We start from the raw sequence: 27,614 nt of genomic DNA, 5'->3' as shown, positions 1-27,614 counted from the left end.
TTTATACATATCAAAGGAAAAAGTTGCATGGTTGGTACACAGAGGTTATTCCAGGTGCATAGGTTTGTGTGTGCAAACCCATGCCCTGCAGGAGACAGAATGGGGGGGTGGGGAGGATCCATATTAATCAATGCAAGATCTACCTGTTGTTGAGAATTGTAGTCAAATAAGCCCACAGTTGCTGCAGCTGAATCCACAGGTACCTGAGTGCCAGAGTAATCAAACTGAAGCGGCTCCATGCCAACATGCTCCATGGGATCCAGTGGAACACTCTGGGACTCTATGTTGGAGAAATCCTCCACAGGCTTGGCACCATTCGTACTAGCTAGCTGGGCTAAGCCCTCAGATCCATTCTGGTTTGGCCCTAAAAGATCCACATCATTTGCAGAGTTCTGGCAGTTACCAGGTGTCCGACTAAAGGAAAAGAAAAAGCATCACAAAACAGTTACTCAGAGCAAAATTCTCATTTTTATTTTTTTTAAAAAACACCATCATCAGTGTCAATGGCAGGACAGTTTTAAAATGATTTTTTAAAAGTTGTGTCTTTCCCCCCTTCCCATCTTTTTGAAACACCAAATAATTCACCACCATCACCTGGCTGTTTTGTATTGTACATGTCATTGCTGCTGCTATAAGCTGTTAAGAATTCCCTTGTCTCTCATTTTATCCCCAATATCTGCCCTATTAAACTACATCTAAAACTCTGGGGTGGTTGTTTTTTAAAGACCTTGCCTTCTCTTTCATACAGCTGCCAATAAATTTGTTTGCAACACTCACCTTGGATAGCACCCTTTACCACCCCAACCCATCAGATATGGCAATCTTCTCTCTTCTCCTGAACTTGGAAATGGGGTGATGACAGAGGATCCTCCATGCAGCCACTGTTTGTGGGCTTTGTCGCCTATATTTTGCCTGCCCCAATCCTTCACCCCCTCCTTGGTTTGATTCCGTATCTCTTCTTCAGTTACCGTCACCCTCCACCCCTTCCAGATGTATCACATTTCCTTTGCCCTGTAGCCTGCTTCATGCAAGGAAAGCAGTTCTACTTGTGCAGGTTGCCCTACACCTACTTAGATCATGGGTGTAAACCACACAGGGAGTTTACATGCAAAGAAAAGGTTCCCTGCTGCAAAAGTTCAGCTTCTAGTGAATGGAAGGTGCATTCATTCAGCAAGTGTTCTCCCTATTCAAATATATACTAGACACTGTACTACACCAACTGTACCCTTCCCAAGGGATTGCCTCTCATTACCCATCCCCAAGCATGTTTCCTGCCATTTATAAATGGGCCTGCTCAGGGAGACTGCAACCCACCTACAATTCACAGCTGCTTTCATGAACAAAAGTTGCATTTGTTTTGCTATTTTGTCCCTGCACTTTTCTTAACTATAGGAAAGTGTGCCCAACCACAGCAGCATATTTTAACACAGATTATTCATTGGCCCTGAAGAGTTCTGTTGACAGCATAGCATTTTCCTGCCTCCTGCTTCAACTCACTGGATCCCTTGAAAAGCCACCTCTGAGGTGTGGAGAAGCCGTCAGATGGGAAGAAAGTAGGTTAGCTGAAAGAGAACCCAGCCTGGCCTGCGTGAGCAAAAATGTGTTCTTTTCGGATCTCAAAGGAACACCAAACAAATGTTGATTACAACTAGCAGCTCCCAAGTGAAACCCAATTCCTCCCTTCTGCTCTACTGCTTTCTAAATTACAGTTCCAGTACTTTTTTGGACTCACATATAGGTACATACTTACCTAAAATCTTTTGCATCAGCATCAATTCCATTTTGTACAGGCAATCCATTTGCCTTGTCCATTACATCTCCCTCTTCCTTCAAATCACCTAATTTATCACCATCAAATGTGCCCTTGTTTTTCTTGTCCCCTTTATCATTGTCGTCACTCTCAGCATCCCTTGGCCCCTGTGTAAAATATAGCACTTCACAATGTCTTCTTTTTAAAAAACAACAACCACACACGTCTGAATCAAGAAATTTTACAATTAGCATTTGACATCACCCTAAAATCTGTTTCAGCTTTACTGCTGTTGCTTATTTTACTGTGCAATTTATAGCGGCATCTTTGATGCGCTTAATCCCCACCCCTGAACACACATTCATGTGAATGCAATTGTGCACACATAATGGAAACCCTACTCAGCTGCCTCTCTGACTTTTGAGCTTTCTTCAGAACCTGTTTGCACATAAAAACCTAGAACTATCCTTTTCTTCAGGAAAAAAGATACAATTTCAGGAGGATGAATTTTGCACCTAATGCCACAATCTGCATTTTTCCTGCATTCTTGCAGAATTGTGACATACAATCTTAAGTTACTCAGTGTTAATTCTGTTGAATAAACTGTCAGTGCCTATCATTAAAAAGCAACTGAATGTTCACTTCTGGGCCTAGCTACTCTACTCCCTTCCTGTCCCTTTAAAAAACTATCCTGTATCAGCTTCATATTTTGGGCATTTAGAATGTAATCGATTCCCCAACTGTTCCAAAACTGTGGTGATGAATTGGACTTAACAGGAACAGACAATGATTTAGAGACAGTGACACCAGATATCATCCACTATACTTACAAATCCTCCTTTTCTGAGACAGGAATCCCCCGGGGATGAGCTCAGCACATACTCTACCATGCTAACTCCAAGTCCACCGCTTTCCGATCGTGGGGACAGCACTGAGTTAACCTCATTATTCACATGAAAACCCTGACCAGGTCTTCTCTGAACCATGATTGGTTGGGAAACAGAATGATCTGCAACAAAAACAAATGGCTATATTTATACATATATCAGTAGCAAAACTGAAGGGGCTCAGCATTAGATTACTGTGCATCTTCAGAAAATGTGCTTCATAACTTCCTCTGAACAGCTTAAAAGTAAGGCAAAAACAGGAGAGAAAATGCAGTCTTCAAGAAAATGCAGAATTCAAACTAACATGTGGTAACTGATGAAGACAGCAGCCACAAGAACTGCCTTGTAATTACTCATGGGATACCCATCTACATCTTTCTCCAGTAATTTTCATTCGTTCTCTCATGTTGCCCCCTTCCACAGAACCAGAGAAAACAGTGACAAACAGAGCTAGACCTGTCTTCAACTGTCCATTCCACATCCCCCACAAACACAGACAGATCAGCAAAGCCCTGCATTAAACAAATTTCAAATAGGAGAACCTTGCATATCTAACTGTGCTGTACAACTGTTTAGGGATATTATTTACCTCTTTTCTAAAATGTTTCTACTATAGTGCTTTAAGGAGCTGTGAGGAAGAGAGAAAAGAAAAGAGTAGAAAAATTTGCTCCAAATGATTTACGTGATGGTTTGAGGTACCTGATGTCCCCCAAGCGCTGTCTCTCCATTGATCACCCAAAAATATTCCTTTTGGTCCATCTTTGCTTGAATCATCAGACTCCCAAAACTTTTTACCTGGCAAAAGCTGCTGTAAAACAAAATGAGAAAGATACCGTATATTTAAAGGTTATCTTTAAAGATAAACTAAGATATTAGTATAGGTGTGCCCCAAACTTACGCAGGGGTTACATTCCAGGCCCATGTATGCAGAAGCAAAAATTGTGTTAAGTGGGGAAACCTTCTAAACACCCTTTAAATGCTCTCTCTGCTGCTCTCTCTCCAATCCAGACCACAAATACAGTATCCAAAAATATCCACAAGAACTGAAGCTCTGGGGCTGGTGGACACATGGGAAAACCAATTTGTGGAGTGAAAGAAGAGTTCTAGCTCTGGAAAGGGGACAAATGCATTATTATTCCGTCCTGTCCAGCACAATAATGGGGATCCTGGTTAGAAAATGGACACATTAATAGCCAGTTTCATTAAGCCATGATGGAAGCACCAGAGGAAGGAGAAAATGAGGTGGAGGCTTGTAGGCTCCACATAAGCAGCAAACTCGAAAACAGGGTCCAGAACTAGACAGACTGTTGGGTCTGATCTAGTGGGGCTCTCCTTTGTTCTTAGGTTTAGCAAGTCAGGAGCTGAACAATTGAACAGGAAAAACAAGTCCCCTTTCCCTCATGTTGTATAGACATGTGAGCCTGTAGGCAGGTTCTCTTTTCATTATTTCCATACATACATGATCCAGCACATATTAGAACCTTTCAAATAATAAATGACAAGTGGGACCTGCAGTAAAATGTTGCAATGTGAAGTGCTCCTGCTCAGTGTTCATGCTAGCCAGCAGTAGTCAGGCAGAGGGCCTTCTTGGTGGTGGCACCCGCCCTGTGGAACGTCCTCACATCAGATGTCAAGGAAATAAACAACTATCCGACTTTTAGAAGACATCTGAAGGCAGCCCTGTTTAGGGAAGTTTTTAATGTTTGAAGTTCTATTCTGTTTTTAATGTTCTGTTGAAAGCCACCCAGAGTGGCTGGGGAAACCCAGCCAGATGGGCGGGATAGAAATAATAAAATTTATTATTATTATTATTATTATTATTATTATTATTATTATTATTATTACTACTACTATTACTATTAATCTACAATAAGCTCCATTCCATCCCTGGATCTGCTTCTCCGTTTCACCCCTCTAATACATATTCAGCATTCTGTGCCCACTTAGCATGCTTAGTACACATGGTGCTGGGGTGGTGGGGTTGACGGGGGGATTATTAAGTTATTTTTTCCCCCAGCATGCTGATAGCCCTCTCTAGTGTCCCTAGTCATCTTGTTTTGTCTACAATTCTGTTGGCACTCTCTAGCTGATTTTGCTATTAGAAGGAAGGGAGATATTATGAACTCCAGCTAAAAGACCTCCCTAGCCTTCCCACATCCATACCAGCCTAACTCCGGCCCTGCATACGCTCTGAACAAGAGTAAGTTACATGGGATGCTTACGCCTGGGAAACAGCTGTGGCAGAGTGAAGGGAGGCGTTGTCATGCCACAAACCAAGCATTTTACCAACTGCATAGCACCTTTCCATCACAACTACTACAATATATGTCAGAATGGTTTTCCTGTGTATGTTTAGCTGGTGATAAACAACATCAACTTGTAAATCTTTCTGAGAATGACTCCTTCATTGGCAAACATGGAGACTGCTGGCCCCGAGGTCCTGGCAGCTTTCTATTTCTTTTGCACAACACCAGTACATCTTGAAAGTCTACCTCCCACACTCTACCATTAACCAGTTGCCTTTATTCATTATTTTTTATTTAACATCTTTATAAAGGGCAGAATCAAGCTTCACTTATTCTGCCCACAGTATGCCAAACTGAATCAGAGTCAATTAAAGCACTGACAATGCAGTCATTGCGGTCTTCTTGGGTTATGCAGTGTTTCAAAGGAAGATACCGTTACCATGGCACATGGAGGGGCCAGAGTTTTACAAATCAAACCCAAGATCTTGCTTATTAAAAACGAAACACCTTCTGGTATTTTTCAAGGTGTGTTGAATTTCAGTAGCTTGGCTATTAAGGCTGTGAACCTGAATAAATATTCGCTCACTATCTTATTAAACCTTTCTTAGGCCTTGGGAACACTTTGCCTCCCTTCCTGGTCTCTTATATTTATTCCTTTCCCAGCTTATATATAAAACCAACTGTTGTGTTTAAAATTCATGCTTACATTTTATTTTTTAAATAAAAATTATATACTGCTTGACTGTAAAATAAAAAACCTCAAACATTTCATTTTTTTCACTATTATTTGCCTAGCAATCTCTTTTCCAAGCTGACTAATTCAGATAGCATCATGAAAATAAACTCTGGTATTGTTAGGTTTTTCAAAATAGATAAAACTATTTAGTCATTTAGTTAGGTGGCTGGAAACTTTATTCACTGCTTACAGGGTTGACAGCTTAGTTCTTCAGTTCCCCAGCCAACCAGCTGCTCTTTTTCTGGTATTCTAAGTCATGCAGTAATCCAAGTCATCCGTTCTTAGGGTGAGATACTCTCTGCCAAACTATTTCCATGGCGAGATATCTATACCATGGAGTCAGCTGTTTGCTACAGGCCCAGACTTTTTGACAGTTCACTTGTTTCTTGGATGGAAAAGATTATCGGGGGGGCTACATAAATTTCAATGATACAAGGTGTTTGCATGCCATGATTAGCTTAAACTGCTGACTCTCAGGTGCTAAATTTTGAAGTATGACAACAGAGACATTCTTAGTGAGCAATTTCTATTTATGATTTTTCATTTCTATGAATTCAATTGAGAGGCAAGCTAGTAAGTCTGCCTCACTGTGAAATTTTGGACTGCCATTATCTGTACACTCACTCTATAATTATGTATGTGCAAAGCTCTTCAGTGCTGGCAAATGTAAAAACCAGTACATTAGAAGGTTGCTGGATCATGCCATTCAGATCCTTTAAGGGGCGGGGGCGGGGGTCGCAAACTGTGAGTCTGCCCTGTTCTCTCCCCCTACCCAATCAAAATTAATTCTCCAAATCTTCCAGTGCAGCATATACCACTGTTTCCCGTCAAAGAACTATTCTTGTTACTTATTTCACTGTCATCGTCAACATGAATCATATTCAGGGGCATACTAGTAACTACTTTAATTAGAGTGATGATATCCTTTATCCAATTATGAAGCAATTAAGTTAGCATAGTTCTTAGACAAGCATTTTGCAAATCAGTCAGTGGATTTTCTTTAATATCAGGGTCAAGAATGGACAATGGAGGATTGTGTGGGCTTTATGAGCCATCTTTGAATATTCTATTCATATAATCTCCTGCTTTTTTAGTATTATTTCTGGAATAAAAACCCATATACATGTACTCTGCTTTCTGAGCCCCACAACCAAAAGTGGTCTCATATATAGCGTATGGATCTGCATTTTTCAAATGATCGACAGGCTGTGATTGATTATCAGTTAAACATCTGGCTAGTTCAGATGACAACCTTGAGCTAGGTTAAGAACTTCTGAGAACTTTATCCAGGGATAGTCCACATAAATATTGGCCTATTCCTACCTCTTTTTCTTAATAGTGACACAGACCATTCATAATATAAGAATATTCTTCACAACTGTGAGTAGGGCAGTGGGGTGGGGAAAGTGAAGACAAACTAATTAGCTATTATCTTCATTCACTGCTCCTGCTCAGGCTGCACAGAAAAAGCATTTTGGTTCCTGAAATTCATTCTGATTGTGCAGATAAAATATAACTGATAGAATTATACAGGATATGGTATTAGTTTGTGAAAACAGTCAAGATCCAATGATCCCAAGGCATGCACCACAAAATGGCAGAGATGGCTTCACTTGGTTGCAAATGGCCAATAATCAGATGCAAAATGTGCCTGGCTAATTTCGAATACTGGTCTTAATTCATCCACCACGCAAATAAATATGGATTCACAGTATTCATTATTTGGAGAACACGCTTATCATGCTGAAGATCCCCAGTTCAATTCCTGACATTTCCAATTAAATGATCAGGTGATGGGTATTATCAGAGTAGCTCATACTGAGCCAGATGGAGAAATAGTTTTGACCTGACGTAAGACAGCTTCCTGTGTTCATTACTCAGGGTGGAACATCCCTAATGTCTTTCACAATCTTGGATGTTGTTGGACTGCAACTCCCTTCAGTCCCAGACTATTTGGCCATTGGACAGGGTTGACGGGAATTGTAGTTCTGCAACATCTGGGTAGCCAAAGTTGGGGAAGAATGGTCTACACTATACACTGCTGCTGTTCAAGTGCTCATTTTTCATTTACACTGCAGCACCAAATGATCATCTCAAATCTGTGCAAGATCCACCTCTCTTTCAAGAATCCGTTCTAAATCACAAACCCTGCTTTGTAGCAGTCATGGGTAAAACAGACCTACACAATTTAAGATGGCATAGATGTAGGTTGGGGGGGGGGAGCAAAACATGTAGTACCTGGACAAATACCATTATAGTATACTGAGTTTTCCATCTCAGAAAATGGTGCGAGAGCACCTTCTATAGTTCCATCTCTGAAAAGACAAACAGGCCTGGGCCAGGGCAGTATCCAAGAGAAAACAGGACACTGTTTGGGCTTACCTGGAAGGAAATAAAGAAAGAAATGCAACAAAATATGTTCACTTACCTCTCCCATAGCTCTTCCTTCCAGAGCAAGTGCTTGAAAATCATGATTTAATTCATCCATAGATCGAACCTATTAAACATTGAAAGATGCAAGAAAAACAGGTGAAAGAAGCTTTGTCACATGGCCTATAAAACTAAAAGACAGAACAACTGCACACCAGTTCTAAACAACATATAAGCAATTGCATATGACTTGCAGAACATAATTAGGTCTGTAAAGTAAACATATTTTGAGGGGGGACACACAAATGTATACCAATATAACTAATAACAGCAGAACAAAAAAGCATATTTATATATTCAAGTTAATAAGAGAAAGGGAGGTTTAGCAGACACAAAGGAAATCAAATGTGAATTTTTGCACATATAGCCAACCAAAACAGATTATATTAATAAAATTGAAAAAGAATAATCAAAGCCTTCTATAATTCTGCCCATTCTAAAGCAGCAACTAATGAAACATCCTCTACCAAGTTTTAGCTAGATAGAAGAATTCAGCTGTTAGTAATTCTCTTGAACCATCAGCAATGTGTGTATGTGGGCTGTCAGCCACTAAAGTACCAATGATAAAAGGTCAACCTGTATGTAGATGAGCATTTCAACGCTACTGTCAAATTCATCCACATCAATTCCACCGCTGCTTTAGTTCACCAACCTACGATTTAATGTGCGAATGACCAGTGTGCTGGTATGCAGCTGAAGCATTCCCAAGTAGCTCTTCACTTGGGAGGAAACAAACCAGAGGCTGACATTGGCATTATTCGTTGTTTCCCTTCAAAGGAACTGTGATTGAGAAGTAAGACAACCTCAACCATGGTTTATTTGACCAAATCGGACTTGAGCTTCTATTAACATAGGGCTGGATTCAACTAAATAATTGCCCTTGCAGGAGTCATAAATCACACCAGTGCAGCAGAGCTTTCCCTCTTCTCCCTGCACATGTACTCCCAAATCAGTTCAGGTGGGATGTTGGACGAACTCCCCAGAACACTGTGGGTACAGATTCCTGATATTCATAATAATAATAATAATAATAATAATAAATTTTATTTATATCCCGCCCTCCCCAGCCAAAGCCGGGCTCAGGGCGGCTAACAACAATCAAATAATCAGTCAAATAATCACACAATCTAAAAATATTTCATTATAAAAATTAATTAAATCAAATTGATGGCAACCAATTAAGCAGAATTATGTGCAGGTTGCCAGAGGAGGGAGTCAGGCTGCGCCCTGACCAAAGGCCTGGCGGAACAACTCTGTCTTGCAGGCCCTGCGGAAAGATGTCAGGTCCCGCAGGGCCCTAGTCTCTTTTGACAGAGCATTCCACCAGTTTGGAGCTGCAGCCGAGAAGGCCCTGGCTCTAGTTGAGGCCAGCCTAACCTCTCTGAGGCCTGGGACCTTGAGGATGTTATTATTTGCAGACCGTAGGTTTCTCTGTGGGGCATACCAGGAGAGGCGGTCCCGTAGGTACGAGGGTCCTAGGCCGTATAGGGCTTTAAAGGTTAAAACCAGCACCTTAAACCTGATCCTGTACTCCACCGGGAGCCAGTGCAGCTGGTATAATACCGGATGAATGTGCTCTCGCAGCGAAGACCCCATAAGGAGTCTCGCCGCGGCATTCTGCACCCGCTGGAGTTTCTGGGTCAGTCTCAAGGGCAGCCCCACGTAGAGCGAGTTACAATAATCCAGTCTGGAGGTGACCGTCGCATGGATCACAGTGGCTAGGTCAGGACGAGAGAGATAAGGGGCCAACTGCTTAGCTTGGCGGAGATGAAAAAATGCCGCCTTTGTTATAGCTGTAATCTGCGACTCCATAGAGAGGGAGGTATCGAAGATTACACCCAAACTCTTAACGGCCGGTGCTGGCACTAATTGCACCCCCGCAAGAGATGGGAGTTGCCCCCTCGATCCCATATCGTCCCGCCCCAGCCAGAGGACCTCTGTCTTCGAAGGATTTAACTTCAACCGGCTCCCACGTAACCATCCAGCCACAGCTTCCAGACATCTGGTCAGTGTGTCTGGGGCCGAGTCAGGATGGCCATCCATCAACAGATAGAGTTGGGTGTCATCAGCATACTGATGGCAACCCAGCCCAAAACTCCGGACAAGCTGGGCGAGGGGGCGCATAAAGATGTTAAAAAGCATCGGGGAGAGAATTGCACCCTGAGGCACTCCACACACCAAGGAGTGGCGTGATGACAATTCCCCCCCAAGCGCCACCCTCTGTCCCCGACCAGAGAGAAACGAGCGCAGCCATTGAAGGACTGTGCCCTGGATCCCCACGTCGGCAAGGCGGTGGTCCAGGAGTTCGTGATCGACCATGTCAAAGGCTGCTGACAGATCTAGAAGAATCAGCAGCCCTGACCCGCCTCGATCCAGCTGCCTGCGGAGATCATCTGTTAGGGCGACCAGAGCCGTCTCGGTCCCATGACCAGCGCGGAAGCCGGACTGGAATGGGTCCAGAGCAGATGTTTCATCCAGAAACCTACCAAGCTGTTCAGCAACCGCTCTCTCAATCACCTTACCCAGGAATGGAAGATTCGAGACCGGGCGGTAATTGGATAGATCTGAGGGATCTAATGATGTTTTCTTTAAGAGCGGACGCACCACCGCCTCCTTCAGTTCCCCTGGGAATATCCCGGTGCCAAGGGACAAATTGATGATATCCCCCAGGGGGGCCCGCACCTCGTCTGGACACGCTCTAATCAGCCATGACGGGCACGGGTCAAGAGGACAGGTGGTGGGCTTTCCAGCTTGGAGGAATCTGTCCACATCGGCTGGAGATATCCGGTCAAAGTGGTCCAATACTGGACCCGAGGACAGTCGAGGGGCCTCCAGTTCCTTTATTGTATCCAAATTGGCAGGGAGGTCATGGCGGAGCAACAGGACCTTCTCCGCAAAAAAGCTCGCAAATGCCTCACAGCTGTGTGTCAGATTGTTATTTAAATTTGGCTGTCCTTCAAGGGACGTTAAAGACCGGATTATACTAAATAATTGCGCCGGGCGAGAGCTAGCGGATGCAATGGAGGCCGAGAAGTAAGACTTCTTAGCAGCCTTCACTGCCATCTCATAGGTTTTCATAAAAACCCTATAAGATGTTCTTGAGGCTCCGTCACGGGCACCCCGCCATACTCGCTCTAGCCGTCTGAGGTCCCGCTTCATTTTCCGAAGCTCCTCGGTAAACCAGGGAGCCCGGTTTCTGCGGGGTCGCAGAGGGCGCTTAGGTGCGATCTCATCGATGGCTGCCAGGAGCTGGGTATTCCAGCCCTCAACAAGCTCAGTCAATGAGTCGCCAGGGGGAGCAAGGTCCCGCAAGGCTTGACGGAATCTATCCGGGTCCATCAGCCTCCGCGGGCGAGCCCAAATCGGCTCGCCACCTAAGCAGGGTGGGGGTGGAAAGTCAATCCTGGCTTTCAGAGCGTAGTGATCAGACCATGGCACCTTCATCGAAGGAGACATGATCACATCTATACCGGCGCCAAAGATCAAATCCAGCGTGTGGCCTGCTTGATGTGTGGGGCCCGAAACAAACTGGGAGAGCCCTAGTGTCGCCATGGAAGACACCAGGTCCAGAGCCTGTGAGGAGGGAGTGGCATCAGCGTGGAAGTTGAAGTCTCCCAATACCAATAGGTTAGGGAACTCCAAGGCCCAGCCGGCCACCGCCTCCAGCAGGCCTGACAGGGTGGCTGCTGGTGCGCTAGGTGGCCGGTACACCAGCCAGACAGCCAAGCTCTCCTCGGAGCCCCACACTAGGCCAACACATTCAATGCCGGGGATCGATGGCGATGGTAGAGCCCTGAAAGAACAATCTTCCCGGATTAATACTGCCACCCCTCCCCCCCGGCCCACAGTCCGTGACTGGTGGAGGACGGAGAAACCCGGGGGCGCCATCTCTCGTAAGGTAACAGTTACCCCTTCGCGCACCCAGGTCTCCGTCACACAAGCCAGGTCAACTCCCTGCGAGATAAAGAAATCTCGCAGGGTAGCAGTTTTGTTGCCTATAGACCTGGCATTGCACAACACCAGTGAAGGAGGTGAGTAATCCTTGCTCACCCTACCCTCGTCTCTCGGGATGGGGCGCAGATTGGAAGGGGTACGAGCATATCCATATCTCGATCCCCTTCGCCTATAACATCTGCCCCCACCGCCATACCTCCCTCGCCCCTCCACGGTCGCAATCCCAAGCCTCATACTAACCTCCATTTACAAATAGAAAACAAAACAACCAACACAATTATGCCCAAACAAAACCAATCCCCGCCCCACTCAGTGTCCACCCCCCAAAACAAAACAAAATGGAACAAACAAAAATACATAAATAAAAACCACCATTCACGGTGGTACAACAAAGTAAACAATAAAAACACCTTTAAAACACCTTAAAATATATAAAAACATCTTTAACATTTGCAGCAGATAATGAAATAATATAATATTATAAAAAACAACAACCCCCATTTAAGGTGCTGCAAATTAAAAGCAATTAAAACATTTAAAACATCACTTTGTGTAAGATACCATTCTGGCTGTCTTATCTCCAAAAGGAAGTAATACGGGGGGAGGCAACCAAAATGATCAAGGGACTGTAACTACTCCCCTACAAGGAAAAGTTATGATATTTGGAGCTTTTTAGTTTAGAAAAAAGTGGGGCAGCAACCAGTCAAAAATAAGAGGCATTAAGTCAGGACCATCAAGAGTTCTGGAGTCATGCGACATATTCAGAAGCTACAGGATTTTCCCCTTAACCAATACACTTTAAATTTGAAAGATATACTGGGCGATTATTATTTTTTTCTAAAGGGGGAAAGTATTCAATTCAGAGATCTGGCAACAGAGGAAGTTCAAATTATGGGATGAATTGCTCCTGAAGTCAGAGGACCATGCTTTTAGTACTTAGAGGCAATATGGTTATGCTGGAAGTAGGAACAAGAATAGCATATAGTCTTGTGCCATATTAAATCATGGATCAAACTGCCTCCTTTTAAGTTTCTGTTCAAGTCAAAGAATGTCTTCTATAAGCAGCCATGTGCCACTTATTCCCAAGAGGACAATCAGCGTATTGTATTTATCTATGTAAAGCTAGCATGCCAGCATATCTTCACCGAAAAGGACGCAAGGCCCATATGGCACAGATCAGGTGTCTGGGTTCAGAAAGCTTTTTGAAGATATGCACACTTGAGCAACGTGTTTAACCGTGAAAACACTGTAAAACACAGACACAGGCAGAGACTCCTCTTTCAGGAGGTTCTGACAAATATGGACACCGTGTCCCTTCCTTAGCCAAGCCAGGGGTATTTCCTGCCTATGATTCACAAAGATGCATGTGATCACGAGTGACATATTAGGTTGAGTTACAGATGGGTAGCCGTCTTCAGTGTATCTGAAGCTCATACCAAGAACTAACTTAGTTGGTCTTTAAGGTGCTACTAGAAGAAATTTTTTTATATTAGGTTGAGTTCAAGGGGTTTACTATTTTGAAGGCATTCCATAGCTCTTGTCACAGTGCATTTTGGCAATATGAGATGATCAATTGTGAAGGTACAGCATGGAATGCAACATTGTGGAATTCATAGTGTTTCATTGCTTCTCCAAGAAATCCAGAGAGATGCAACCGCAAAATTCTGTGGCTGCAATCTATACCTATTTACCTGGGAATAAGCCCCACTGAACTTACTTACTTCTGAGTACAGGATTGTACATGTACAGGATTGCACTGCGAATCTTTTTTCTCCTTATGAAACAGTAAGTGTGACTTTTTAACCACATCTTCACTGAACTTTGATAGAACTACCAGACACCAGATTAAGATTGCTCTGTAGGCTGCAAGTTGACCAACTCCAAACAGGAATGTTCAGGTTTACATATCAAGAGTCATTTACGTGGAACAATTTCTGTGTTTTGTTTTTCTATAGTAGAGAAACAGTGCTGCAGCTGTTTAAAATATTTGATTGTATGGCCTGAATCATATAATGCAATTATGGGTTATGGAGCAACTTCTCTATGAGGAAAAGTTGCAGCATTTGGGACTTGGGACTTTAGAGAAAAAGAGAGTAAGAGGTGGCATGGTAGTTTGTAAAATTACACATGATGTGGAGAAAGTGGATAGAGAAGTGTCTTTCTCTCATAAGATTAGATCTTTTGGACATCCAATGAAGCTGAATGTTGGAATATTAAGGACAGATGAAAGGAAGCACCTGTTCCTGCAGGTCACTCCCACAGGAGGTAGTGAAGGTAAGCAACTTGGGTGGCTTGAAGGAGAATAGATAAATTCAGGAAAGACAAGCCTATCAACAGCTACTAGCTGTTGAATGTCTTGGTTGCCCTCTTCTGTACATGTTCCAGCTTGTCAACATCCTTCTTGAACTGTGGCAGCCAGAAGTGGACACAGTACTCCAGGTGTAGCCTCACCAGGGTTAAGTCAATATCTAGTCAAATTCTGTATTCTCTGCTGATGCCCCATACTTCCATGATTCTCATTTCCTGAACTTCCCTGATATTTTGATGTCTATTGCAACAGTGTTTTTGTAGGTAACCCAGAAGTTTATAATGCTCCAAAACATACTACCACCCAAAACATACTTGCTCTTTATAAACTCACCCTCCCAACACTTCACAAACATAGGTCACATTACAAGTGTTCACTTGCAATAGCAAGGTTAACACATTTCAACAAAATGAGCTCCTGAGCAACAAACATTTACATTTAGGCAAACAATGCACAACATAAAGCCACTTTCCAGCCTGGCTCTCAACCTAGTTACAAAAAGTCATTCAGGAATAATAAAGGTGGTTTACTTTGAAGGGGAGAAAGAACGTTATTAAAGGCAGCAGAATTCCCCTACGAGAGAACAGTTATGGTGGCTAAAGAGATTTTATAGTACAGTGTAGTATCGGGCTGCCTTCCCCAACCTGGAGTCCTCCAGATGTTTTGGACTGCAACGCCCATTAGTCTCAGCCAACATAGGAGTTACTTGAAAACATCTGTTTGGCATCACACTGGGGACAGCTGATCTAAGCCATATTGTCCCATACACTAGACAAGGCTTTCTCAACCTTGGGTCCCCAGATGTTCTTTAATGACAACTCCCACCATCCCTGATCACTAGCCATGGTGGTTAGGAATGATGTGAGTTGTAGTCCAACAGCATCTAGGAACCCAAGGTTGAGAAAGACTGCACTAGATTATGGTTCAAGCAGTTTCTTTCAATTTCCACATAGGTCTTGTACAGAAACGTAGTCCGTCAGTAACCAAGTCCTACAAGTTCCGGAACCTAAAGCGGCAGCAACCAGCCTACTGTCTTTACAAGCGTCAAGAACGCAGATTAGTATCTTCCACGAGAGAAAGAGATACTGCCAAACACACCCACACACCTTGTGATAGGAATATCATCACTGGAGAGGATGATGCTCAATTAAGACTTGGGTGTTCAAATGATCAACTCTGATCCATATGATCCTGCTTGAGCACTAAGATCTTCATCAGAAACCTTTCTCTGGGACCCTCCACCTTGGCAATAAGCTGGGTGGCCATCGGGGGATGGCCACCTCAGTGGCAACATCCCACTCACAGAATGTCCTCCACAGAGATCTCTTCATGGTAAGTTCCTTGTTCTGTTTTAAGTGCTAAATTAAAACCCATTTACTGCTCAGTGAAAGCGCCACCATTTTAGTTTTAATTCTTGAGGACTTTCCAAGCAGGCCTCCTATTGAATGCTTATCTGGTTTGTGTCTTTTTTACATCTGGATGCTGTTTCTATCTCTTTTGTTACTGCTCTTTCATTTGATATTTTTATACAGTTTATTTACACTGTACTCTGACTTCTTTATTTATTGTGTGGTGCTATGGAAATCATATTTACAAATATAAATCTTCAAAACAAGATACAATTCAAATTCTCCAGAAGGAAAGACAATAACCATCACAAATCATTTTGGAGTGCTCATTCTTTTGACAAACACAAAAAGCACATTCTATTTTCCCTGTGGGGCACTTATTTCTCAAAACACAGCTCCACTTCACATTTTATCATCAATGCTCAGGCCATCACCTGGCCAAAAAAATAAAGTTTTATTTTTCAGCAGTTTTCACAAATACTGTATGTGGGCATACTGAAGGCTTACTAAAAAGTTCCTCACTGGCTCAGGAACAGGGTATAGTGTTTTTTAAAAAGAAAAGTAATCATCTGAGCACTTATCAAGTTTAAGTGAATTTAGTGCGGGGAGATCATTTAGCTCAGAGGTGCGGGACTCGGGATTCAGTGGGGGTCCACTGCTGATTACGAGGATGCAAGTTAAGAGACAACTAAATGTATTTATGGATAGCTGTCCCTTTAAATTTGCCTTCAACCCCTTTACCCCCCCCCCCCCACAAAATAAGCATCATGCCACCCCATCTCATAAACACATACAACCCACCCAGACAGGTCATAGGTTACACACAAATACGGACACACACACAAACATACAAGAGACAGCAACAGCAGGTAGCAGTAACTCTTCCCTTCCCTTCCTATACAGCCTAAAAAATTCCTTTTATTTAGGAAGGAGCTGGCGGAGACTACAGATATTTCTTGTACTCTCCAGCTTCCACTGCTTGTCAATGGATGATTCAGGTGACAATTTTATCCCCTATGCCATTTAGTCCGTGGGAGTGCCCAGAGGCTCACATAGTGCACACAAGGCATGAGGCTTTTCTTGGGTGGCTGGGCAGATTTTTCTATTTGACAGCCAATTTTTAAGTCTGTCCTGGTTGCTGAGCAGAAAAGTTGGCTCAGCAACATTTTTTTTTTTTAAAGGCATTCTCCAGCTAATGAGCACAAAAGTCTACCAAGAAGCTGGAGAAGAGATGGATGCTTCAATGAAGTGTTTAAAGAGTGCATTTATCCCCACATGGGTGGGGGAGGCACAAGTAGGTACAACACTGACATCTTGCCAACCCAGCACATTAATAAGGTTTACCAGTGCTGCTTTAAGAAGTTTCATCATTTTTCTAACTATGGAAACTAACAATAGTAGTGGGTTTGAAAAGACAAAGGGGGGGCACTGCCCTGCTGGTCCAACTAAGGCAGAAACAAGTCAACAAGCATAACAAGCAAATATATACACATTTTTATTTAAGAGATAGAGGAATTATCTTACTGCATTGTCCTATAAAATGAGGCTGAAGAGGCAACAGAATGAAAAATGCTCATGTAGATACACAGATTTTAATAACATTCACTGCATGCAACTGTCACAGGCCTGCTTAGCTCATTTGTTCAGTTGTGAAATATTTAACTGTTTACCTGATGTTCAGCATGAATGTTATCCCCAGTAGGCCACCGATGTTTGCTGTTATTATAGCTGCCTCCACCACTTCCGCCTCCCCCAAGCTGCTCACCATGCTGCCTCTGAAAGAAGTAATCCACCATTGCGTCGTCCTGGGAGCGGCCTGCAACCCCTATAGATCCAGGAACAGGGCTGGAGTGGGTCCCTGCTGCAAGGGCTTGATTTGCAGCTGGCTGTTGCTGAGCCTGGGACCCTGTTCCAGATGTCAAAACAACAGGCATGTTGGGATTAGCTGTATCTTGACTGTGCTGTTTCAGGTGGGGGCTGAAGGAGTCCTGCCAGAGCACTGCTTTTCTCTTCAAAACACACGCAACGCTCATTCCACCAATACCTAAGGAGAGACAGGTTCAAAATGCTTAAATCAGCCTGTTTCCTCCAGCCTCTAAAGCATGCACCAGCATAAGCTTAATAACCACATCCATGGGCTCCTGATATCAAATCTCACCATGTCAGGCAAGATTTACCTCCTCAATTACTGTTCTCAAAAGCGTTTCACAGAAAGAATCTTTGGACCCAAAAACACACGCTCCAAAGCCAAATTATCCTGTACAACCGCTAACCTGAAATAAAATAAAGACAAAGGTGCCAACAGCACTTGTCTTCAGCACCTGAGGTCAAGCCAGGGGTTGTCAAATTGATCCCTACCGCCCACTAGTGGCCTTTTCAGGATTCTAGGTGGGCGGTAGGGGGTTCTACAGCACAAACTGAATCCTCCTTCCATCAAGCACTGATGGGCGGTAAGGAAATTTTACCCTAAAGAAAGATGCATTAGTGGGCGGTAGGTAAAAAAAGGTTGACTACCCCTGGGTCAAGCAGACGGTGGGAGAAGGAGGGAACTGCACACAAAGCACCAGTAAAGGTATCAGTACATTCATACCTCATGTTACATTTGCTTCATGTTACATTTTTTCAGGCTGCGTCCCACAGCGACCCGGAAGTACCGGAAAGGGTTACTTCCGGGTTTCACCGCTTGTGCATGCGCAAACAAGCAAAATGACATCATGTGCATGCACAGAAGCAGTGAATCGCAACCTGCAAGCGCGCAGACGCGCCGCTGCAGGTTGCGTTCCTTTCATGTTGCGAACGGGCCTCCGGAACGGATCCCATTCGCAACCAGAGGTACCACTGTATTCCAACTGAAGAGCACAGGGCCAGCAAGGAGGTACTGCAGCTCAGTTTAAGCAGCATATATTCTTTTAGCATAAGGTAGCAAGACTTCTGTGGGGTGGGGGACTCTGTTATAGACCTTGGAGAGGCCAGCACTGGAGCTGGCGAGCCTTCCCTGACCTAGTGCCCTCCACCTGTTGCTGGGATCATCCCTAATCGTTAGCCACACTGTGTGAGTCTGGTAGAAGTATAGTCCAAAACATCTGAAGAGCACCAGGTTGGGGAAAGCTGGAGCAGACAGTACTGGGCTAGACCAGCCAATGATTTGAGAAGATTGTTTTTTGTGCAGTATTTTTTTTATTTTTAGAAAAGTATTCCCACTCACAGATAAGGCTGGTGCCAAGCTTTATTCTCCCAGGCCTTTGGGCAAATTGCTGGCCACTGAGTTTATTATGAGTTTAACGTTCTACTCAACTTTTATCACAGCCAAATATAACTTTAATTAATTGTGGCTGTAAAACACTTTGGGATTCCTTTTGTATTGATGAGACGCTCAAAATATTTTAAACAAAACAAAACAAAACTATATAATGGATGGATGCAATGCCACTGAAATCTAAAGCTTTTCAAGTGGCTGTTCCTAGGAAGCACACAGCTCCTTAGGCATGCTAAAATTAGTATGTCCACATTCCCATGTAATGGTAAGGTGAAGATACTGGCTTAATAAAGCATACTGTGCAAGTCACCTGATCACTCCCATTTCCCCTTCTCTAGCACAAGCGGGTAAACAAACCAGCATGGGAATAGCTTAATGTTACACCAGAAACATGGATGTTTCTCTCTAACAAACCACAATCCGTAAATCAACAATCCGTAAATCAACTACAAAACATGGTTTAAGTCTGATTAGCAATTGTAGTTTCTTAAAGCGATCCCAGATTCAGATAGTAATGCGAAGCTATCCCCTTTCTGATTTGTTCATGCACTCTAGCCAGAGGAAGAGCAAAGTGGGAGCTATTGGGCCGCACACAAACAACTATTTGTTAAGAGCTTGGCCCAAGTTTACACTTTTCAGTGATTTCCCCTCCCCCATATGATCTAAACAATGTAAGAGGAGTGTGTGTGTCACGTTTTAAGAACGCTTACAAAAATCATAGTTTGCTTTATTTGCATTTCCTAATCAAGTGTTTCAATTCAAATACTTTTTGTCACTGGGAAAATATTTCTGAGATATTTATACAGCACATAAAGTTAGCATGTCATACTTTTTTGGTTTTGTGTACCAAGCATAAACCAGATAAACATCCTAAATTATATCTAAATTGCTTCAGAGTGATGGTTTCAACTCATCAGAAGATATCAGCATCTGTTCATTTGAACAGAAGGTGGCTAGTCAATAGTGCTTTTTAGATATTCAGTGTCACATGATTGTAACCATGTAAAGCATGCCAAATGGTGCCACACACAATCTTTCCAAGAGCTATTCATGCATTGAGGGCATGTCTGAAGCAGAACAGCCTACCAAATGCGTATCAACTGTCCATGAGCTGAAACCCTGAGCGTTCCAACATCATCACAAAGCTTGGTTCAAAGAATAACTCTTTCAGAGCAATTGCTTAATGACTGTAGGAACCTTTCAAACTGGAAAACACACCAGCTCATGTGCATTTGGATAACTGCATGAAATTGTTCCTTAAACAACACAGAAAGGAAGGTTCATGCCCCATTTTAAACAAGCCATAGTTTACTGTTGCATCCACACTTTTTTGTTTTAACTATAGTTAGTGAAAACATGCCAGGATCCAACTAGACTGCGGCTTGTTAACCATCTAGACCAGGGTGGCCCAATAGAAGCTCCTCAAGGAGCTGCAGGGAACTAGAAGGGACTACATGAAAGCTTTGCGCTGGTTAGCTCATAACCACCGCAAGCCACCCATCCCAGCTGCAGCTGAGAATCCTCCTCAGGGGCAGGATGAGAATTGGGACAGGGAGAAGAAAAGAAAGGAGCAAGAGGCAGTTTCTCCAGTCATGCCAACATTGTCTTCCTTGTAGGAGGGAGGGGTAGGCATTTGCAGGGAATCCCTAACTTGGCCTAGAGAGTGTAAGTGCACACACGGGTTAGTGTAGGTAGAATATTTTGGCAACTGCAATGCTGGGAGCAGGAGAAAGGAGAGAAGGGGGAAAGGGCAAAAAAAAAGTTGAGTGGGGCTTCACTAATCTGCCCAGCAGCTGTAGCAGGTTGCTTATTTGCATGCTCTTTTCCTCTTTCTTCTCCATCCCTGACGGATCTTTTGGGTCTCTTATTTTTATAAGAATGGCTCTGATCTGTTTAATAAATAAGTAAATAAAATCTACTGATTATGTAATTAATTATAAATATTTAATTAAATATATTAATTGTATATATTGAATAATATCAACACTATTGCTAACACTTTAATTTATGATATAGAAATTTAATCCAGTGTGTGACTCCAGATTCTGTATCAAAGTAATCCTGCGCCCCACTTCGTTCAAGAGGATGGACCACCCTGATCTAGACTTTCTACAAACCACTGTTCCCAGGGTTCAGACAAAATGGGGAACTGTGCTTTGTTTAAAAGCAGAAGTAGTGGCTTCTAAACTTTTTACATCTCCAAAAGGAGAGGCTAGGGCAGGGGTCAGCAACCTTTTTCATTTGTGTGGTGGGCCAGACTGTATTTTGGAAAGAAAAAAACAAATTTCTATGCCCCACAAATAACCCAGAGATGCATTTTAAATAAAAGGACACATTCTACTCATGTAAAAGCATGCTGATTCCTGGACCGTCTGCAGGCCAGATCGATAAGGCGATTGGGCTGCATCCGGCCCCCGGGACTTAGGTTGCCTACCCCTGGGCTAGGGGAACAAACAATCCCAATGCTCATTCAGATAGTGAGAAACCATTAAATTTGAATTGGGCCAGGTCTCCTCTGTGGAATCAGTTCACACATTTAATCTGCAAATCAAATACCAAGCAATGTAATTGAGAGATTAATTGACCTCTATGCTCATGTGAACTGACCCCAAGGCCATGTTTCCAATTACTTATTGTATTCCATTGAAAGCAGGAGCGCTCATCTTCAAGTAAATGGTAGGGTATCTTGGCAAATTTGACAATCTTATCCTCTGGCGTGTAAAAAGAGGAAGATGGGTGAGTGGGGAATGTCATGGGGAGGGGAAATCACATGGCAGGAAACTTTGGTTTTCCATTACAACTGAAGTGAGCCACTATGCTTGTTGGGTATACCAAAGTTTGATGCACAATAGCTTGTTCGTGCACATGAAAAGTGGTAAATACATATATGTGAAGCAGTACTTAATTTTAAAAATGTGTTAGGATTCAAACCCCACTTTCAAACTTGTTTATTTGAAGGAAAGTCTCAATACAGCAAACTGCCCCAGTAAGTGTGCTCTGGGTTGCAGCAAAAACCAAACTGTATTCTGATACAGAACTTAAAAGATTTCTGGTTTGGTTACCCATACGTAACAAGTATCTTACTCTGTAACAAAATGAGGGCAGATGGGAATCTTTATTCAAATAAAATTACTTCAGCCTTCTTCTAGTACGTACTATAATTAAGTACAACCCAAACAGAATATTCTAAAAACAACTATAATAATGGGCTTCTCCCCACTTTGGTTCCTTCTAAATATGCAAACATTGACAGAAAATATAAACAAGTAATCTTCCATTTATAGTTGTTTATTGCCCACTTTTCTCCTTTAACAACAAGAATTATTATCTGCCAAGCCTTTTTAAAGAAAAGCAATATTTAAAAAGCTATACCCTGTCTTTCCATTTTTCCATTTTCAAAATCTGCACAGCAGTTTAACAGAAATAAAAAGCACACTTAGCAACATAACAAAATCATTAAGGTGGCAGCAAAAAGAAAGTTATTAAAAGCCATTGGACAATTATACACAACTGAAACGTTCTCTGAAACAATCATGCCTAATCTGCCATCTGCACCGTACCAGCAATAGCACCAGTGGGAGTGTCCACAAAGCAGGCACCACCACTGAAAGCCCACATCTCCTGTAGACACCTTGTAGGAATGTGGGGAGGATTTTTTTTTCAAATGGAAAAATGTGGCAGATGTTCAACTTTTGTAATGTTCTGCAGAAATGTATTCATTTATTACATTAGTAATAAATTTTCTGAATCAATGCAAGTCAAATTGGGGGGCTGGAGAAGATACAAAACTTATCAGGTCTAAAATAAAAACTTGCAATTGACTTTTCCTGCCCTGATGACTAGTCCAAAGAAACACACAAGTAATTGAAGATACAGTTTAAGCACCCCTGTATTTCACTATTTTAGTCAGTGAAAATAGCAAACCAGATTTTTCAGTGAGTGACTGCCATGCAGACAGCTTTAAGAACGAGTGGGGGGGGGGGAGAGATTGCACAAAGCAAGCTTTATGCTCACTAAGCAATATCTAACACTAGTCATACATACTAGTCATACTCACTGAAATCAATGGAATCAAGTAACTTAAACCCATTGATTTCAATTGATCTATTCTGAATACAAGTTTTTTGGCTTTTGCCCACTGGCTGTAACGAAAGATGAAAGGAAAGATAAATGGCTAGCAATGGGCTGGAATAGCCCATGTCATCTCATCACTCAATTTTTTAAAATGTGATTTTAACACCGGGAATTTAATGTGTATTTCCAGAATTACAGAAGCAAAACTACGCCTAAAACACCATGCCCAGGCTTGAAGCAACACTATGCCCAATATACCATGTCCAGGCTTGAAGCAACAGTTCCTCAGTCCAGTACTTTGTGCTCATGTTCAAGAAGTAATTTATTTGAAGCATTTTTATTCCGCTCTTCCACCGAAAGAGGCTCCCAGAGCAGCTTACAAAGTTTAGAAATGTGTCAGTTACAATACACTACACTTCCTCCTGCTCCCTTACAGAACTGAGAGCTGGTGTGATGTAGTTGTTAGAACAGAAGATTAAGACTACACACCCACTAAGCCATCAACATCATTGGATGAATCTTAGGGTAGGCACAGTCCATTCTGGAATAGCCAAGCGCACAGGGTTGTTGCGGAAGATAATACCAATGGCAGTGAAAGAGAACTGTATAGTGGGGGAAATGTGATTTTTAAAAAAATTAAGAACTGTTGCTTTCTTTTCAAATCTCAGCACTGTGAAGGTAAATTTGTACAACCACCTATGTAGGCACAGGACCACCAACGAATGCTAAATCTAGCATCTAGCATACACAAGGAAATCCCTAAATGCAAATACACATTTTTGAAAAGGCACAGGGGGAACAACATGCTGGGAAGTTTAAGTTTAAAATTAAAGTATTTTTATATCACTTCATGCAAACAGAGGACTCTTACACTAGGGATTCCCAGACTCTAATTACCAAGCTCCACACCACTCTTATCTGCTCACTGCACACCTGAGGGATAGAACCCACACTTTGCAGCACAGTCTGTTCATTCAGCCACGATCCCTCTGCTCCCTAACACTACAACAGAATGTCCTATCAATGTACAAGCCGGTACTGCAGAGAGAACAAGACAGCTGCAGTGCCACAGAATCAGTAATCTGGAAAGGCCTAAAGACCACCTAAGGCAACCCAATTGTCCAAAGCAGCCTACTCTCTGTGTGAACCCACGCCACATGAACATCCCATGCCCACAAGAGGAAGTTCTACAAAAGGCGACTCTCTCAATTTCTCATCTGCCCAAAAAAGGTTGACACCAGACCCCCACTTTGAAAACCCTGATCTACAGAAAACCTTTCAAACTATAAAGGGTGGTTCAAGTCACATGACCATCACAGTTTATTTCCCCCTCACTTGAATCCCAAGTTTTGTTATCAGCTTCCTATGATAGCTGCTAATTTACAAACAAAAAGGCAGCCTGTGGCCCTTATCAAAGATGCACCCTTCAACATAAACTATATAACTATATCCACGTTACCAAAAAAGAAAGAAAACATTTTTTTTGTCGTCCTTACTACAGATTGGTAAAAGGAATCACAATGTGTAACTTTCTCTTTTATATAAACTAAAAACAAACTTTAAAACAATTTAATAAAACTGATATAACATAGCATAACAAATACAACTGAATTGCTACATAGAAACTAGCCTTCCAGGGTTAATACCAGGGAAGGAATTAAAAATTGTAATCCAGAAGGTAAATTGCTATCCCATCAAATCCTCCTTTTTCTAGGAAAATTGTCTCTTTGCGTTTGAAGTTTGTTGCCTACAAATTCTAAGACCACAGCCCAACACAAGAGTTAAGCACACTAAAAATGTATTTATTTCAGTGAACTGAAGCAGCATTAATTCTGGGCCATGACATAAAGTTGTGAACCTATGTATATTTACCTGGGAGTAAGTGGCGGGAGTCACTTCTGAGTAAAGATGCAAAGGATCAAACTGTACATTCAGTTCTTTGTTATGGTTCTTACATGATCAGGCATGCCCCCCTCCGATAAATAAAAGTCTTTAAATTGATAATATTTTCCATGGGGTTCATATGATAACAAAGGCTACCCCTTCCTCTTCCGTAACTTTGTTTCACTTCAGAATAGCTTCACCAAGAACTAACTTGAAGCTAGAAGGGCCAAGGGCCTAAGAGGGGAGAGAAGCCAGCCTTTCATTGTTGCTCACTTACAGATAAACACACAAGCTATATGTATAAAAAAACCGAGACAAACCAGGAAATCCATTACTGCATGTATTCTTTATGCCCCTTTCATCCGGACAAAAACAAAAACAGAAATCCCTATACCACCATGCTCGCCCTGAAAAAAACAAACACAAGGGTCCCAAAACAAGCCCAACTAGCTACTACAAAGAAACACGAGCTCCAGAGGTACTGTATTAACTCACTGTGGGCCAGGGAAGAGAAACACCCTCCACCCCCCATTGTATAACATCCAACACACCATCCACTCCCCCCAACCGGACACTAAAGAAGCTCCCCCCATCCAATGTACAGTATACATACCTACCCAACCAACCAACCCTGTACACCAGTGGCAGACAAAGTTTAAGTCACGTACACCATTTCCTGTATGCCCTGCTCGCGGACGATTTTAATTAGGCATCACCTACGGACGTTTGAAAATCCTAATTACCTCCCCCTGTTTAATCACTTTCCCCCCACCTCCCTCCCGCAAAGTACTCCCCCTTTTATCCTCCACATCGCTGGAGTTCAATCCTGCACCATGAAATCAGCCACCCCCCGACCACCAAACCACCACCCCCCGCCCCCCCAAATGAAGCATATTAATCACTCTGGCTGCTTGGAAAGACTATTTTAAGCCGAAGTAAACTCTCTACCCCGCCTCTCCTCCCCCCCCCAAAGAAAAGGAAGGAGGGGAGGGAGGGAATGAGAGAACAAAACCACCCCAGGGGATGGTATAAGCTGCTGCTTCTTTTTTTAAGGTGGGGGCTTTTTCCGGGAAGGGGGGGGCTATACAGTTTAAAGGGGGGCGTCCCGGGCCCCTCGAGCCGCCCCCATCGGTCCTTCCTCTCTCCCTCCCCCCTCCCCTCCTGGAACAACAATAGAGGCCTTGCTTGGACTCGAAAATATGTACCAGGAACAAGCGCGAGGAAGAGCCTCGGCGATAATGCCCGCCCAGGGCCGCCTTTCGGAAGGGCCTCGCCGCCTCGGCCTAACCCCTAGCCCCAATACGGCTCTACCATCGGGCTGCCTGGGGTGCCGAGTCCCGTTTCGGCCCACTCCGGTCCGGATACTCACGGGCGGAACGGTAGGATGAAGATGGATCTCAAAGGCCCCCCCTCCCCCCGGCCTCTAGCTCCGGCTGCCGCTCCCCCTGCCTTTCACTCCAACAACATGGCGGCCCACTGGGGGACTCGGGGCGGCGCGCTGCATCATGGGAAGGGTAGGCTCCGCGAGCCTGGCCGCCGCCGCCGCCGGCTTGCAAGGAAGCTCAAGCCGCGAGCTCCAGAGGCACGCGGGGCTTTGTTGTGGCCTCGCGCGCACACGCACACACCCCGGGGCGGAGGGACCCAGCATATACGTAAAAGGGAAATCGGGGTGCTTGGGTTTGGCTTAAAAAAAATAAAAATAAAAACACCTCCGTAGCCTGAGGCCTTTAGAATTTAGGATGAGAGAGTTATGATGCACAGTATTCAGAAATATATATAGATGCACATCATTTATTGCTAATATAGAACGTGAACTGTACGGGGACCCCCACCTCAAAAAAGCACCCTCTCCCTTTTATACATGCTGCATAACAATAAAAGACCCTTGGCAACCAAATCCTCAAGTCAAATGCCCCTTATCCCACCCCCAAAAGAGGCTGCCAACAACTCCCCACTTCCTTCAGCTGCTGTGCCTGGAATGGGGTGTGACAGGCAAAAACTCAACAGGTGGAGTTTTCTGTTACTGCTGCCACTGCTACAGCTACACCCTCAGTCGTGTTCACATTCGGCATTTGCTTGCTGGATATTTTGTTTGCCATGAAAGGCACAGCAGCCGTCCCTGAAGAAGTTGGCAACGCTAACGACGACAGTGAGAAAGGCGCAGGAAAATCATAGCAGGTCTGTATCCCACCCCGCGAAACAAAATGCACGTGTGTAACTATCGTGATTCTTCTTATACATAAACAAGCCCCCCTCCCCCGTTCTTCTCACTAACAGCAGAAATTAATTCCACTGATAACAAAATGAGTTATGCTCAACTAGACTTTGCTCCTTTGGAAAGATTACATGCCAACAACAGTTGCTGCTCTACTGCCATCTGTAACAGAATCATGGACTTATAAAACTGTAGAATTTCAGACTTGGGACTCCAAGGATCATCTAGTCCAACCCCTGCGATGCAGGAATCTCAGGTAGATCATACATGGCAGGTGGCCATCCAACCTCTGCTTAGAAACCTCCAAGGAAGGAGCGTCCACCACCTCTTGTGCTGGGAGTCTACTCCACTGTCAGAAGCTCCCCCCAATATTTAGCTGGAATCTCCTTTCTTGTAACTTGAATTCATTGCTAGCCTCTGGAGCAGGAGAAAACAAGCTCGCTCCATCCTTTTTTCCAAGCTAAACATGCCCAACTCCCTCAACCGTTCTTCATAAGGCTTGGTTGGTTTCCAGATCCTTGATCA

The 27,614-nt window shown here is 43.3% G+C and overlaps 1 protein-coding gene and 1 long non-coding RNA gene across 8 annotated transcripts in view; one reads left to right on the top strand and one right to left on the bottom strand.

Moving 5' to 3' along the window:
• PUM1 (pumilio RNA binding family member 1) overlaps window positions 1–26,369 on the bottom strand; it is a 52,634-nt gene extending 26,265 nt beyond the window's left edge. For 5 of the 7 annotated variants that reach the window (XM_081201915.1, XM_081201918.1, XM_081201919.1 and 2 more), the window contains exons 1-7: window positions 26,244–26,369; window positions 17,331–17,704; window positions 8,048–8,116; window positions 3,337–3,445; window positions 2,581–2,759; window positions 1,751–1,917; window positions 144–414 (exon numbers count right to left, since the gene is read on the bottom strand). In XM_081201915.1, the coding sequence (XP_081058041.1) occupies window positions 144–414; window positions 1,751–1,917; window positions 2,581–2,759; window positions 3,337–3,445; window positions 8,048–8,116; window positions 17,331–17,693 (1,158 nt within the window). In that variant the 5' untranslated portion in view covers window positions 17,694–17,704; window positions 26,244–26,369. Of the gene's footprint in view, window positions 1–143; window positions 415–1,750; window positions 1,918–2,580; window positions 2,760–3,336; window positions 3,446–8,047; window positions 8,117–17,330; window positions 17,705–26,079; window positions 26,222–26,243 lie in introns of those variants that run through there. The other 2 variants (XM_081201917.1, XM_081201916.1) reach the window with 2 other exon arrangements.
• The window catches only part of LOC308591360, a 329,063-nt gene that overhangs the window by 174,706 nt on the left and 126,743 nt on the right, over window positions 1–27,614 (top strand). The gene's annotated exons all lie outside the window — the stretch shown is intronic.

This window comes from Podarcis bocagei (genome assembly GCF_964188305.1).
Source record: "Podarcis bocagei genome assembly, chromosome: 7".
Taxonomy (NCBI): Eukaryota; Metazoa; Chordata; class Lepidosauria; order Squamata; family Lacertidae; genus Podarcis; species Podarcis bocagei.
The sequence above is the reverse complement of the archived record's forward strand: the minus strand, read 5'-3'. Positions and strand labels throughout refer to the sequence as shown.